General features: G+C 65.8%; 1 protein-coding gene across 1 annotated transcript; it reads left to right on the top strand.

Moving 5' to 3' along the window:
* Positions 1-4,846: 4,846 nt before the first annotated feature.
* On the top strand, positions 4,847-13,694 carry BNIP3 (BCL2 interacting protein 3). The gene is made up of 6 exons (XM_045854394.1): positions 4,847-5,075; positions 10,180-10,339; positions 10,576-10,660; positions 11,655-11,761; positions 11,849-11,998; positions 12,984-13,694. The coding sequence occupies exons 1-6, from the start codon at positions 5,030-5,032 to the stop codon at positions 13,027-13,029; spliced, it is 594 nt and encodes a 197-aa protein (XP_045710350.1). The 5' UTR covers positions 4,847-5,029; the 3' UTR covers positions 13,030-13,694.
* Positions 13,695-15,173: the final 1,479 nt, after the last annotated feature.

Genomic DNA, 15,173 nt, shown 5'->3' with positions numbered 1-15,173 from the left:
TGCCTGCCTGGGTGACCGCAGGCAGACCCCAGACGGCCCCAGGCCCACCCCCCGGCTCCCAGCCCTGCATCTTTTCGTGTGTTCACGTTTTGATGGGGGACCTAAGAGCTGGGAAATTTTAGTTTCAGGCGATAGCTCATAAGCTTAGTAGTCAATGCCTGTAAAAGCTTTGTTCCAGGAACTGTGGGCAGGAGACCCTGACTCTGGGAGACCCCCAGCAGCTCCACCTGTGTCCCTCGGGAGGACGGCCAGCCACTCCAGACCTAATCTGAGCCGCTGTGCTCCGGGGTGAGGTGTCACCACCCAGGACACAGCTGAGACCACCGCCCAGGGCGAGAACGCTGAGGTCGGTTTTTAATCCAGTCAACATTCCCCTGAATTCCAAAACCCCTCCCCACACCTGGTTTACTCCCTGCTGTTAAAGCCTTGGCCTGGAAAGAAAAGATGAGATGGTCTGTTAGGGTGTGAACCCGCCATCTTCTCAGACTGCCGGCCATCTGAGTCAAGTCCCCGTAAAGAATCAATCGGCCCTGGCTGGCGTAGCTCAGTGGATTGAGCGCGGGCTGCGAACCAAAGCATCACAGGTTCGATTCCCAGTCAGGGCACATGCCTGGGTTGCAGGCCATAACCCCCAGCAACTGCACATGGATGTTTCTCTCTCTCTTTCTCCCTCCCTTCCCTCTCCAAAAATAAATAAATAAAATCTTTAAAAAAAAAAGAATCAATTGCTGTCTCTGCTTATCGGGTTTGGCGGTGACAGGCAGCATGAATGCCAGCTTTTCCGGCTTCACATTTAATTTAAAAAATCTGAATAAAGACAAATGTTTTCTAACTTGTTCATTTTACTTCATCATTATTTTATAAAAATGTTACATGTATTAATCTCTTCTATGTAGAGTTTTTTTCCTAGCGTTTTAAAGGACCCAGTTTGTTAATTTCGTGAGGAAAAGGGGTCACACACGGAGCCTGGCAGTCGGGGGGAGGCCTGGGGGGCGGACGGACGGACTCCGAGACCCACGGCGACCACAGAGGACGGTCTGAGAGGAGAACTCCCCGGCTCAAAGCCGGTTCCGGCAGACGGTGTCCTAGGCCAGCATCTTCCCCGATGGAGGTCAGTCTTCGCCGTAACGGAGCCCGTCTGCCGTCTCTTTGGAGGGTCAGGTGGCGTTCCTGTTTCTGGAGCCCTCCGGCACCGCCAGTGCGCCGGCGCTGAGACGGCAAACCCCTCATTGCTAGGGTTGGTGTTGTGTTAACGGTTGGTTGTTAGCAAGTCCCCCACCTGTGTAAAAAAGAAGTGTGTGCCTGTCCAATCCCAGGACTGCCCGTAGCAGGGTGCAGCCAAGGGCAGGCAAAGAGGGATTTGGAATGGGGTCCAGAACTCGGTGTCCAGGAAACATTAGAACTATATATATATTCTATACATATAGGATGTCCTCACCCCCACAGATCTGAGCTGGGGGAAGGGACGCATGGAGCAGGGCCACTGAGAGTTGTTTTGCATAGCAGCAGTTTTCCAGATAACCTCTAGGACGGTCATTTAACGTATCTATAACCTTTAACTGGTTTCATGGGTATGTGAAACGGCTGTGGCCACGCTTTGAACTGGGGGGATGGGAGTGACTTCAACCCAGGATGTAACTGGGAGGCAACTCCCCCTGGTTACAGCGCCTGCGTGAGAGCTTGGAGCTGATTGGCTCCACACCACAGGGCCACGCCTGCCCAGAATTACTATGGCAACCCAATAAAGCTGGAAAAATGCCGGAATGCTGGCAGCTGTGGCCAATTATGGGCGGAGTTGGAAATGGTGCGGCAGAGGAAGATTGGAGCTGGGGTTTAAACCCAGGCACGGCAACCAGTGGGGGTCCATTTGAGACCACGTGGCTTGGGCAGAGAAGAACCATGGACTTCTATTTCTTTTTCTGAGATATCAGTACCCTGGACTGAGGGAAGGAAGGACTGTGTGTTTGTGGGTATTCTAAAGGACTTTGGGGTCTCAGTGAAGACATTAAGTCATTACTCTTGAGTCTGTATAATGCTTTAAATAAATAACCCCTTTCCTTTTCACCAACCTCTGGTGTTGAGAGACGTCCTTCCCTGGTGGTGGGCAAGGCGGACCTAGAACGGGGGGGGGTCCCCCAGAGCGCAAGGGTGGGACCACTTGGTAATAGTATATCATTCTCCCCGCCCCCGGTCTGTTCTGTGACACCCCTGCTTTGCTTCCCAACCCCCCACCTTTCACCGATAGATTTCACGTAACCCCCCTTCTGTCTCTTCTTTGGATTGTAACGTGTAGAATAAGCTGCAAAACTGCCATGTTTCTGGGACATTTTCTCAATCCCTTGAGGTTTTGCTTCCTGGCAACTGTCGGTTTGGCTCAAACAAACTCCTGAAAATTCTTCTAGGTTTGGACGTTTCTTTTCTTTTTTTAAAGGTTTCATTTATTTATTTTTAGAGAGGGAAGGGAGGGAGAAAGAGAGAGAGAGAAACATCAATGTGCGGTTGCTGGGGGCCGTGGCCTGCAACCCAGGCATGTGCCCTGACTGGGAATCGAACCTGCGACACTTTGGTTCGCAGCCCGCGCTCAATCCACTGAGCTACACCAGCCAGGGCTTGGACGTTTCTTATGTTGACAATTTTACATGTTTTTTTTTTTAATGCATTTAAGAAAACTCAGGTCACTGAGTTTCCTCCCCCACTTCTCACTTTTCCTTGGACCCCCCGCTCTGAGTGGGGTCCCCAGTCTTCTCCTGGGCAGCCAGCACACCATCTGCTAAAACCTCCCCACCCGCCACCTCCCACCTCCCAAAGGCAGGTGTCCAGTGGCCTCAGCCTCCCGTGGGGCCCTCGCAGGATGGAGTTTGCTGGGACCTGTCAGCGCAAGAGTGTCCAGACCTGTGGAGGGTCCTTTCAAAAGTTTATCTGAGCCAAAGAGAGCAAGATCGAGATGAACGCTTCAGAGAATAACACCTTGCAGTTTTTAAAGGTGCCTTTTAGGCTCAGGTGGGAACTAAGGGAGACTGCAGGGGAGGGGGAGGCGGCAAGGCGGAAGGGTCAGGGCGGGGCAGGAGGACGTGCTCTCCCGTCCGCCCCCGGAGGAGGAGGGGCAGAGAGGGGCAGTTCAGGGGTGCGCACACCCAGACCCACCGCGACGACCGGCAGGGCGGGCCCAAAGCCTTTCAGATGGGAGCTGCCTGCTGGGGTGCAACGCCCTGCAGGACCTGCCCGGCCAGGAACTCACCATCAGGTGGCCCTGTGAGCTGACTTTCCCTAGAGCCCCTTCTTCGTCCACGGACCTGTGGGGGTTCTGCCTGGGGAGGGAAACCCAGGTGGCAAAAGGAAACATTTCCAATTAAACATTTCTGGGCAAACGCCTGTAGAGACTCAGAGGACTTGTAAACTTCCCGTTTGGGTGAGCCTAGCAGGTCGCAGTGGAAGAGAACACCCAGAAATCCATTGTGTGTGTATGTACTAGCAGTAACCAAGCCAACGAAATACGACAATGATGCTAATTACAGTGACATTAAGATAGGAACATCGAGGGTCACGTCTGCCAGCCAATGTTTCCACGGCAGAACGCTGCTGGGAGAAACCGGAACACATCTGGCCCAGGGAGAGGCCCCCTGGCAGGCTGGGTGTTGGCAGCTTCCCCAGCAAAGGGGTCTGAGGGGCTGGGCCGGGTCTGGAGAGGACGGTGCGGGGTGGGGACACCATGGGGACTTGCCACCTGTGTGCTGTGGGACACCTGCTTTTTGAGCGTTCCCTGCCGTCCCCACCTGCTGTGACAGGGAGGTGTCCGGCGCACACTGGCTGAATAAATGAGAATGAGAACCCTGGGTCCAGCGGAGGGAGAGGCCAGCGCCGAGGCCTCCGGAAAGAAACTAAGTGCGTGTCCTTGTCAGGACGGGAAACGAGGACCCCAGGGGTAGGACAGGGGGACGGCTCCGTCAGAGCCGCGGCCGCAGGGGCCCATGGCCCTGGGTTTGGCAGGGACCCAAAGGCAGGCAGGGGACAGGGGCTCCAGGTGCGCCCCAGGTGCGCCCCGAGGGCGGCGGGGCCCGCGGAGCCTGGGCCGGGGAACCTCGGAGGGGTCAGGGCGCGCTCTGGCCTTCCCCGGTGGGCCCCGGGCTGGGAGCGGGGACGACCCGGGGAAGCTGTCAGGTGCTGATGGCTCCCTGGCCGTGGGGGGCTGACGGCCACAGGGGTGTGGTGGGGCTGCCGGTCGCTGGGGACCCTGGGCTGCCTCCCGCGAGTCTGACTGGCAGCTGGCCGCCTCCCGGCCGCCCCCGCGGGTGCGGGGCTGGCCTCCGGGGCCGGTGGCCGCGGGCAGGGTCGCAGTTGTCACGGATGGCCTGGCCTGCTCTGGCTCCTTGCGGGCCACCGACAAGCCCCTGGGCCCTCTCCCGCACTGTCTACCGCGTTTGAGGGGGACAGCAAGCCCTCGGGCAACAGGACAGATGGCCCGTTGCGGGCCTCGGAGTCCTCTCCGCGAGCGCACGTCTCCCCGCAGGACACGCCCGTCCCCGCTCCGCCCCGCAGGGCTCCCGAGCCGGTCGGACCCGCGGGGTCCTTTTCCCACCACCAGTGCCCGCCCCCAGTGGCCTAGGCCCCGCCCCTCGCCCCAGGACACGGCCCCACCCCGCGCCTGCGTAAACCAGCCCTGCTCGTCAGAGCCCGCCCCGTGCTCCAGCGACTCGCTCCTAACAGCCCAGCTGCGCACGCGCGCCCCGAGCCTCCGCCGACGCCTCGGACCCACCCCGCGCACGCGCTGCACGCGCCGCACGCGCCCCGCGCGCCCCACGCCCCCGCGCACGCCCAGGCCTCCCCCCGCGGCCAATAGGCGCCGCCGCCGCCGCGCCTCCGCTTATCTGCCGAGCGTGGGCCGGCGAGCGTCAGTCGGTCGGGGCCCTGGGCTGACGTCGTTGGTCGTGCTGGGCCCCGAGCTTGCGCCCCAGCTCCCGCCCGTCCTCTTCCGAGCGCCCCGCACTTGGGCAGCCCCGGCCCGCCGCCGCAGCGCCCTCCCTCCGGCGCCATGTCGCAGAGCGGGACCCCCGGAATGCAGGAGGAGAGCCTGCACGGTGAGCCGCCGGGGCCGCGGAGGCCGAGGGGAGGCCGCCGGGGGACAGGCCCCGGCGAGGCGCGGGGGCCAAGGCTGCGCCTGCGCGGCGGGCACGGGGCCTCTCGCCGCCCGCGGCCGGGGGTCGGCGCTGGGGGCCGGGCGTGGCTCCCCGGCGGGGGTCTGGTCGCGGGCCGGACCCTCCCCCGCCCCCCCCACCGCCCAAGCCCGAGCTCTGCGGCCCAGGGGCGCTGGCGCGTTGCTGCAAGGCCGTGTTTACGCTCGCGCCCCGCAGCTCGGAGCGGCGTGGGTGGGACGCGCAGAAGCCGAGCGTTCGGCTGAGCCGCCCGGGCCCTACGTGTGAACCGGGAGCAGATCTGCCCGTAGCGGCGGAAAGACGCAGCCGGGCGCCCGGCCACGGGCTGCTCCTCTCGGCGTGAGACGCGGACAGCCTTAAAAAAAAAAAAAAAAGGCCTCCTCGAGTTCCCGCCGCACTTGCCCGAGAGCGCCGTCCCACAGCCAGGCTGCGAACCGACCTGGGGGCTCAGAGCAGGCGGGGGAGGGGGCGCCCCGCGCCCGCCTGCAGGTCGGCCCGTCTGGGTCCCGCGGGCCCGTTGGGGATGCGGGGGGCCCGGGGGTGGCGGGAGGGCCCCGGGGACGCCCACCCTCCGGTTTCTGCGGCAGGAGTTGGCTCCGCGAAGGGTGGGCGGCGCGGCCCGGGAGGGCTGCTCGGACGCCCAGGGCGGGCGTGCACCCCTCACAGCGAAGGCGGGGAGTGGGCTTCCCTGGCCCGGTGCGCGGTCAGCCCGTGTGGAGTTGGCTGCAGCGCACTTCGTAAAATCCGGCGGTCTCCGCGAGATTTGAACTTGACTATCTTGCTTGAATTGGGTTAAGGGGTTAATCTTTGTTGTTTTTTGTTTATTTGTTTGTTTTTCCACAAAAGAGTCAAGGGGCGTGTATAAACTCTGTGCCTGCGAGCCGCCCCCTTTTCCAGTGCTCGAGCTGCTTGCTTGCTCGCCCTGTTTCCCGGGCGCGGGTCGCGCCTGGAAGGGTCGGTGCGCTCCGAGGGGCTCGGGGCCCCCTCCCCGACCGACACCGAACTGCTGAGTCACCAGCGATGCGAAACCCCGCACGGGAAGCCCGGCCTTCGCGTCTGGACCCCTCCACAGCAGAGCGTGGGAGCGGGCTCGGCGCCCCTCGTGCGGACGTGCGCCGGGGCACTCGCCGCTCGGGGCTGGGCGGAGCCCGGCAGCTGCCCTGGAAACGTGAGCCCGCGCCTGGCCTCCGCGCGGTTCCCTCTTGTTTACGTCTGGCCCGAACCCTCAGCGGCCCCGCGTGCCACTGCTGTGCCGGCTGGGCCCCCAGGCCCCGCCCCTCGCTCCAGCGAGAGCTGCTGACCCGCCGGTGCTCCGCAGGCCCTTTGCTGCGCAGCGGGATGGGGTTCCCTGCTGGGGCGGGGAGGCGCACGGCCTCCTTTCCAGGAGGTCCCTTCCCAGGCAGGCACGCACTGGGGTCTGCCGCGGGAGAGGCTGGAGCTGCTGGGCACCTGCACTCCTGAGCCCCGTGGGGAGGCGGGCTGGCCTCGGTCTCCTCGGTGTGAAGGACAGGCAGGTGAGGGGATGGCAGCGGCGGGGTGGGCAGCACCCGTGTCTCCCCCAGGCCTGGCTCTGCCACTGTGTTTGGCGGATTGTCGGCGACCCGAGGACCTTCTCTAGGTTACGAAGCAGCCGTAATCCCGTTCCTTGCACGGGGTAAGGACGCCCACAGCCTGCCTTCTTCCGTTTCCAGGAAGCGGTTTCCTGCCCGGGCGTTGCGGGTTAATAATAACCTTCGTTAAATCACTCTCCGGCACACAGATTTTGGACCCAAGCTTTTGCTGCAGGCGGTCCAGAAGGCGATGGTTTTTTCTTCCGCAAGGATGCTTAGGACTTGCTGAGGGATGATCGTAAAGAGCACGTACTTGTCTCCGAGGAGCCTGGGGTTGCTCCTTGAGGTGGCCCAAAGCACGTGCGCCCCTGAGGCTGACGCCACGACGTCCTGTCTCGTTTCTCTCGGAGGTTGTGTGCAGTGTTGTCTTAGTTTCGGGGCAGAGCTCCAAACACCCCCGCCCCAGGGTTCCTCGGATGTGAGGGGTGTGCTGCTGTTGTCGAGGAGCCCAGGACCCCGGGAAGGGTGGGAGCCAGGCTGGCTGGGGGGTGGGAGCGGAGCCCCGCCTCCTGCGGGCGGAGGTTGGGCTGGGAGACCTTTGCGCTGCAGGGCGTTGTGGGGGGGGGCGGGGGGCCTGTGCCTCCCTGCACCTCCCTGCACCTCCCTGCACCTCCCTGCACCTCCCCGTCTGAGCGCCGTCCTCTCTGGTAGGTGGGTGAACGGGAGCACTTCTGTGAGCAAGGTAGGTGTCGCGGGAACCTGGAATCTGCCATCTGCCAGACAGAGGTGTGGGGGCGTGGAGACCCCATTGGGGCCTGGCCCCTGGCACCTGATGCCAGCGGCCGCGTGGGGCTGAGCCCGCTATGTCGCCTGACGCCAGCTCCAGGCCGTGGTGGGACAGCCAGGTGGGGCCGGAGAATCGGTGACTGGTGTGGGAGCCCCCACTCGTGTCGGAAGTGGTGCCGAGAAGACACCACACGCCTCAGACTCCATCTGCATCAGACACCCTACGTGACCCAGGCCACACTTCAGCTGGCACCGGGGAATGGAGCCAGGCCCGGAGTCCGAGTGACTGGCCGAGCCTGGAGAAGTGGACCTGTGCCCGGTGCGGGGCCCGGGCACTGCCCTGTGCCACAGGCCAGAGCTGGCGTGCTGGTTGGCTGAGTGTGACCTTGAGTCCCAGGGGAGGGAGGGGGGCTGGTGGAGGGAAGACCCGAGGCCCAGGTTTTCATGATGCCGTGGGGGGACCGGGGGAGGGCATCAGAGCCCTTGGAAGAGGGCCAGCAGCCTGGTGAGGACGGACGAGCCGCCTCTGGCCTCGGGCCTGGGGCCGAGGGGCAGCCACTGCAGCTTCTGCTCCCAGGCAGAGCCCGAGGGGGCCAAGCGGACAGGAGGCGCTGGGAGAGGCTGGCGAGGAGGGGGGGGTGTGGGCTGGAGAGCCTGCCCGGTGGTCTCAGCGGCAGCGAAGGGGAGGTGGGCGCGCAGCCCCTGAGCCTGGGTGTGCCGGTTTCTCACGGGCACGCCGAGGCTGTGTGGTTAGGACAGCGACCCCTGGCGTGCGGGCAGCGGAGCTGCAGCGGGTGCTGCAGCTGCGCCTCGGTGCGCACACACTGGTGCCCTCAGGGCCGCTGCTCTGCCCCCTCCTCTGGGGGTGGCGGCGTCTCCCTGGAGCGCGAGCGTTTCAGTCTGCAGTCGCCTCCGCCCTGTGCTGGCTGCACCCGTCCTCCGCACGCCACCGCGGGGATGGCTGTGCTGGGGGCCCCCGGTCCAGGGCCACGCCCGGGGGCGCTGCCAGCGGGGTGGCTGCCAGGAAGCAGCCCAGAGGCTGCTGTCCGTGAGTGGAAGGACGGCCTGGGGGGCGGGGGTCAGGTCATCGCAGGGGCGGATTACATCCGGCTCCCCGCACCCGGTCGGGGGAGTTAGCTGTAATGGAAGAGGGTCGGCGGCTCGAAGGGCTCACTAGAAAGCTGCTGTCTAAAGGGCCAGCGACCACAAAAACATGATGGACCTTGTTCCAGCCCGGAGACATGCACAGTAACCCCCGCCACGGCCCAGTGTAAACCCGTTGAGGTCGCCTTGGGGGCGACTGCTGCCGGACCACTCCCGAGACCGTGCGGCCCTGGAGCCCTGAACGCTCGCGCCCACCTCGCAGCCCGGGGCCCCGCCCGGGCAGGTCTGCAGCGGGGACCCCGCGGCATCCGTGGGAGCGCTCCTCAGAGCTGCCCACGCTGGGCACACACCAGGCGGGTCGGGGTGGGCGGTCGACGGCGAGGCTGTGCCGTGGGGTTCTGCATGCGACCGCCACGTGCTCGCGTCCACACCCACGTGGCGGCCCCCCCTCTGTGCAAACCCCCGGGTGGCTGCTGGGCCCCGACCCCCTGCCATCGCTTGCGGTGTCTTCGCTGCTGCTGCCGAGTGGGGCCTCCCGGCAGCACCCGCAGGCCGGCTCTGCCGGGGCCCTCGGCACTCCTGCTGTGGGCCGGGCCGAGTCCTCCCATCTTTCGGCTCTCTCCCCCTCGTCAGTGCCCCGCCTGCCCCCCACATGTGTTCAGGAACAGCCGACAGCCCCCCCGGGCCCTGCCTCCTGGCCCCCTGTCCACTGAGGCCGCCTTGGTGTGGGGCTCTGCCCGCCCTGGGGGGCAGCACTGGGCTGTGAGAGGCGGGGCCCCCGCCGGAGGGGGTGGGGGCTGCTGCGGTTACATTCTGACGAGCAGGTGACCGCTGGCTACGAGACACCAGTTCTCCCACCCTGTGGACCCTGGGTAGCATCCGTGTGGGGCTTCAATTCGAGCTGAGCCACCCCCACGCGGACTCGGGGCGTGAGGGGCGGCCTGCTCTGCTGTGTCCGGGCTGGTCAGAGGTCACCGCTGCTGCGGCCGCAGTCTCCCTCCGGCTTCTGATGGGGCTGAGCACAAAGCAGCAGCCGCCAGCGGCTCTGGGGCCTGCCTGAGGGGGTGGGGCTGCCCTGCTGGCAGGTGGCGTGGGCTGACCACAGACGGCTTACATTTCACAATTTCTAGAATCTCTTAACCTTTTGACGGCTTTTTTTCTTCTAAAAGTTGAGTGCAAAAAAGCACCCAGGTGGCTCTGACTGGTGTGGCTCAGAGGGTTGGGCATCACCCCACAGGGTGGAAGGTTGTGGGTTCGATTCCCCGTCAGGCACAGGCCTGGGCTGAGGTTTCGTCCCTGGCCGGGGCCCGTGGGGAGGCGGTGGGTCGATGCTCTCTGCCAGCGCCGCTCCCCGTCTCTCCCCTTCCCCCTCGGTCACGTCTCGGAGCGCTCAGGCCGTCTGCACGCTGCTGGCTGCGCACAGGTCCTGGCCCGGTGGCTGCCCCCTCCTCGGGAGGGCTAGGCCAGGCCAGGCCAGTGGCTGCCGCTGCTGGAGCCAGGGGTGGGGGTGGCTCACGGCCACGGTTCTCGCGTGGCCCCAGCCCCTCAGAACTGGAGGGAACCCCAACCCCACCCCGCTGTCCCCTCAGGCTCCTGGGTGGAGCTGCACTTCAGCAGCAATGGCAGCAACGGCAGCGGGGGCGGCGTGCCCGCCTCGGTCTCCCTCTACAACGGGGACATGGAGAAGATCCTGCTGGATGCCCAGCACGAGTCTGGGCGGAGCAGCTCCAAGAGCTCGCACTGCGACAGGTGGGTGCGCGGGTGCTCGCGTGTGTGCGTGTGGCCGTGCGGCAGCCGGGGGCCGACACCGCCCTGTGCCCCCAACCTGGGAGTATACTGCCCCCGGCTCTCCCTGGCCCCCCACGACTGGCCTGGTGCTGGGGGGAGGGCAGCTGCCCCCACTGGACGGGCCCCTGCCCGTGGGCCTTCGCTGCCCCCGACGGAGAGGGTGCCGACGAGTCCCGCTCTCCTTCCCCCGTCCCTAGCCCGCCTCGCTCCCAGACCCCACAGGACACGAACCGCGTGTCGGAGACGGACAGCCACAGCACGGGGGAGAAGAACAGCTCTCAGGTAGGGCGGCCCGGGGGTGTGGGGTGCTGCCGCGGCAGCCTGGCTACAGGGCCATCTGGCTCTGAGGGGGTCTGTCGCCCTCTCGCTGGGGGGAGGGGGGGGCGGCGGGATGAAAGCACCCCCCTCAGGGGCCGATGCCGAGCCAAGCAGAGGGGTGTGGGCTTAGGCCGTGCGCTCCGCTGTTGAGGGGGCAGAGTCGGGGGCTGCCGGGCGGCCTCTCAGCCCAGGGCGCAGAGGCCAGCACCCCGTGTGTCTGCTGCGGCCGGTGCCGTGTGCAGGCAGTGCCGCCGGGCCCTTCTTGGCCAGCGCTCGGTCCTCCCCCTGCCGGGCCGGTCTCCCTCGGGAGGGCGGAGGGGCCCTCGCCCCTCCAGGCCCCGTCGTCCCTGCAGGCCCCATTGGCACGCACGGCGTCTGGACCCAGCGGGGACGCCCGCCGGCTCTCGGGCCACGCCCTGCTGCCGGGCGCTTCCGCCCCGTGTTCTGGGGCGGCACTAGGATGTTGGATATTCTTTCCCCAGAGTTTAAAATCGAATTTTATCGCGGGCACGGAATTTTTAAGTGCAAAAAAATCACCTGTGGTCCTACTTTTTAGAGTCCCTCCTAAGTGGCGTGGGTGTGTTAGTTATGTAACTTGTAATGGAGCTGGACTTCTGGACTTGCCCCACGCCCGTTCCGAGGAGCTTTCGGCCGTGCTGCGCGCTCTGTGGCTCTGGCTCTGAGCTGCCGCCCGGCCCGTGTGCTGCAGCCAGCACCGCCGCAGGGTCTCTGTGGACGTCTCTGTCCGCCCCTCGCGCTCCTCCCCAGGGGCGGCGTTTGCCGGGTCTCACGGTTGGGGCTTGACGCAGGGGTCTGTCTGTCTGGCCTGCCCGGCCCCAAAGACTGGCCGTGGCCTCGGGCTCTGAGCGCTGCCTCTGGCCCGACACCGGGTGGGAGGCGGCGCTCCTGGTGTGGGTGCGAGGGCCCCTGCCTTTAACCCCCCCCCCACCCCCCGCAGTCCGAGGAAGACTACATGGAGAGGAGGCGGGAAGTGGAGAGCATCCTGAAGAAGAACTCGGACTGGATCTGGGACTGGTCGAGTCGGCCGGAGAACATTCCCCCCAAGTGAGTCCGCTTCGGGCGCCCCGGGGTCTCCAGGACGCGGCGCGGGCTGGTGGGCTCACGGCTCCCCCTCCGGCTCCCCCTCCGCAGGGAGTTCCTGTTCCGGCACCCCAAGCGCACGGCCACCCTCAGCATGCGGAACACGAGCGTCATGAAGAAGGGCGGCGTCTTCTCGGCCGAGTTCCTCAAGGTCTTCCTGCCGTCCCTACTGCTCTCGCACCTGCTGGCCATCGGGCTGGGGTGAGTGACCCCGGGCCGGGGCAGTCGCGGGTCTCGGTGACTTCGCCCGAGACACCTCACTGAAATCATAGGCCGTTAAGTCCCAGCTTACGTAACAGCGTGTAAGCAAACATGCCCATGTGGCCACCGTCCAGGTCGGGAAACAGACATGACTGTGACCCCGTGGCCCGGCCCAGACGCTGCCAGCCCTGGCGAGGGCACTCGGGGCCGGGTGGGGGGGGAGACGAGTGCTCCCTGCCTGTGCTCGGTGCCAGTGCAGGCAGGTCCCTCCCCCCGGTGCCTGCCGTGAGCAGAGAGGTGCCATCACCACATTGCCTGCGGGTCCCGCAGCAGGGGCGGCGGGGCTCCTCCCAGTGTCGATGTGGGAGCACCCGAGTGCAGTGCTGCAGTGGGCCTCACGGCCTCGGGCCCAGACGGGGCCGCAGCACCCAGGCCTCCGTCTTTGGAGCCAGGGCTGCCCTTCCCTCCGGCTCACCCAGTGCGGTCGTGGGGCGTGAGGGGGGGCCTCGCTGCCCCTCGCCGGGCGGCGGTGTTCTGAGGCCGTAGCTTGCTGGGCAGACTGGGTGGGCAAGACGGCTTGGGGTTCCGGCTGGTGCCGCTGGGCGGGAGGTGAGAGCGGGCTGCTTCCACTGACCTCTGACCCCAGACTGCGGCTCTGACCGCTGTGGAACAGCTGGCCGGGTTGCGGGGGGCTCCTCCACGTCAGTGTCCAGACCGGTTGTGGCCGGGGCTCCTCAGGGCCACGCTCACCTCCCGGAGAGCTCTGGGTCTTTCCCCAGGACCAGCTGCTCGGGCTCCGGGGGCGACGACGTCCGGCAGGCTGCAGCCGCACGGTGGCCACGTCCGGCTGGGGCGTCTCCTCCTGGGCGGGGCGCCGCGCTGCAGGGCACGTGCAGTGGGAAGAGAAGCCCAGGCGGTAACGGTGCGCCCGCCTGGGTCGTGGAGCCCCAGGCCCACTCACCGCCTGCTGCTCTCTCTCGCCCAGGATCTACATCGGGCGACGGCTGACCACCTCCACCGGCACCTTCTGACACGCAGCTGGGACGGCGGCTTCCCCCAGGGGAGCGGGGCTCCTGCCGGGGCCCGGCCGGCGGAGGCGCTGCTGCCCTGGTCCCCGGGGGCTGGCCGCCCCGCGGGTCTGCTGTGTAAATGCTGCGTGCCTGGTTTCTCGAGGGGGGGGCTGCGCTGTGGGCCTGCCCCCCGGGCCCGCGGAGCGGCCAGCGAGCATGACGCGCTCACCCTGCCGGAATGACGTGGTGGCGGTTTCCTTCGATGTCACAAACACCCGAGCGTAGACGACGTCACCGCGCTAGTCGGACGTCCGTAGTGCCGTAGTGAAAATGACCCGCAACCTCAGTCCCGCCAGAACGCCCCCCCCCCTCGGAAGGGTCAGCGCCGCTGTCGCTGGAACGGCCCCAGGAAGGGTTTATCTCGGACAGACGGGGCCTCGCGCCCACGCCATGGCTGTGTGCCGGGGCCCGGGGCCCGCGGTGCAGGCGCTGGCCTGCGTGCTGGCTGTCTGACTGCACGGACGTGCCTGGATCCCTGCCAAGCACCGTCCTTGCCTCCCCGCCAGGGGCCGGGTTGGGGCTCCCGTGCTCGTTCCTGTGTGCCGAGAGTCGGCTCCTTCCGAGCTCACGTGTGTCTACTCTATGAGACTGGAACTAGGAAAAATAAACCTTTGCCAAACCCTCCAGACCGCCGTGTTTGTGTCCGATTCTGTGGTTTCAGCAGCAGAAAAGTGCTCTGGTTAACCCGGCCCCTTCCAAGACCCGGCAGTGGGCAGACCGCCAGAGCGGGTCCCGGCCCGGCACGGCTCCTGGTCGGGACGAGCGCGGCTGCTCGGCCTGAGGCAGGAGGGGGGCCAGCAGTGGGCGGTGCCGGGCTGTGGGCTCACCACTGCTGGCGACCTGTGGACACTCCGAGCAGGGTGCCACACGCACTTTCTCCGGGGGCCACGTTGGCCTCGCGGTTGCCTCCAAGGGGCTGAAATAACTTCAGGACCGTGTAAACGTAACTGCTCCGTAACCGTTCAGGAGTTCACACCACATTGGGCCCTTGGAAGGCCATGGCGAGGCTGACATGGCCCCGGAGAGCGCGTGTGGCACCCTGCTCCGGAGTCAGACGGCGAGCCTGGTCCTGCGCTGGCTCGCAGCAGCCCCGCCCCCCCAAGGTGCGCGTCTGACTCCGCACGCGAACTGCGCTCGTCGGCCCGGTGTAGTCTGTCGGCCTGGAGAACCTGCACTCTCCAAGTAAAGCGGAGCCCAGTGCCCTCACTCAGCAGGGGAAACCCACAGAGCAGCGTGCAGGCACAGATAAAACGTCTCCAACTTTGCCCAAGGGAAAGGGGACACTCCGGAAAACAGCAGTGCAGTCCTGGCTGGTGCGGCTCAGCGGACTGAGCGCCGGCCTGCGAGCCGACAGGAGGCCGGTTCCCCTCTCGGGGCACGTCCCGGGCTGTGCGCCAGGCCCCAGGAGGGGGCGCGCAGGAGGCAACCCGTCACTGACGCTTCTCTCGCTCATTGATGTTTCTCTCCTTCCTCCCTCCCTCCCTCCCTCTCTCCCAATAAACAAAAACCTTTAAAATAAAGGATACAAACGAGAAATAATTTCAGGTCTCAAAACTGCAGGACTGTCTCCAACGGTATGAGAAAAAGGCCGAACTGGAGCCAAGCACAGCGGGGAACAGCACAGGGAGAAACTCCTCGAGGTCTTCCCCAGTGCGACCCTCTCACGGGGCCCGCCGCCGGGGCCGGGCTGGGGGAGCGCCGCAGCGCCGGGCCCGTCTGACCCCAGTGGGGCCGCCCCCCCCCGCACAGGGACACACGCACGGCCCTTACCTGCTGCTCCGTCCCCTCCGTGGCGCGGAAGGCGGTCTTTCCTCTTGGCGGGAAATGCGTTTCAAAGGACGGGTGAAAGCGCTGCTGGCACACGCCGCGCACCGTGGCACATGAAAACCTTACTGAACCCCCGGTCCGAGCAGGGGAAGCACACGCAGGGACCGCCCTCCTCCTAGGCACCGGCGCCGACGCTCCCACAGCCGCGGTCTGTGGACCGAGTCACCACCGGTGCGCGCTCTTTACGACGACGTGCTTCTAGCTTCTCCCTTTCCAACCGGACGCGAACCCACGGGGTGCTGCCAGCGATTCGGGGTGAGGAGTGACCGGCACCTGCG

Source organism: Phyllostomus hastatus, unplaced genomic scaffold (genome assembly GCF_019186645.2).
Source record: "Phyllostomus hastatus isolate PE091 unplaced genomic scaffold, TTU_PhHast_1.1 phas_scaffold_1066, whole genome shotgun sequence".
NCBI lineage: Eukaryota > Metazoa > Chordata > Mammalia > Chiroptera > Phyllostomidae > Phyllostomus > Phyllostomus hastatus.
Note: the sequence above shows the minus strand (reverse complement) of the source record. Positions and strands in the feature narration are given on the sequence as shown.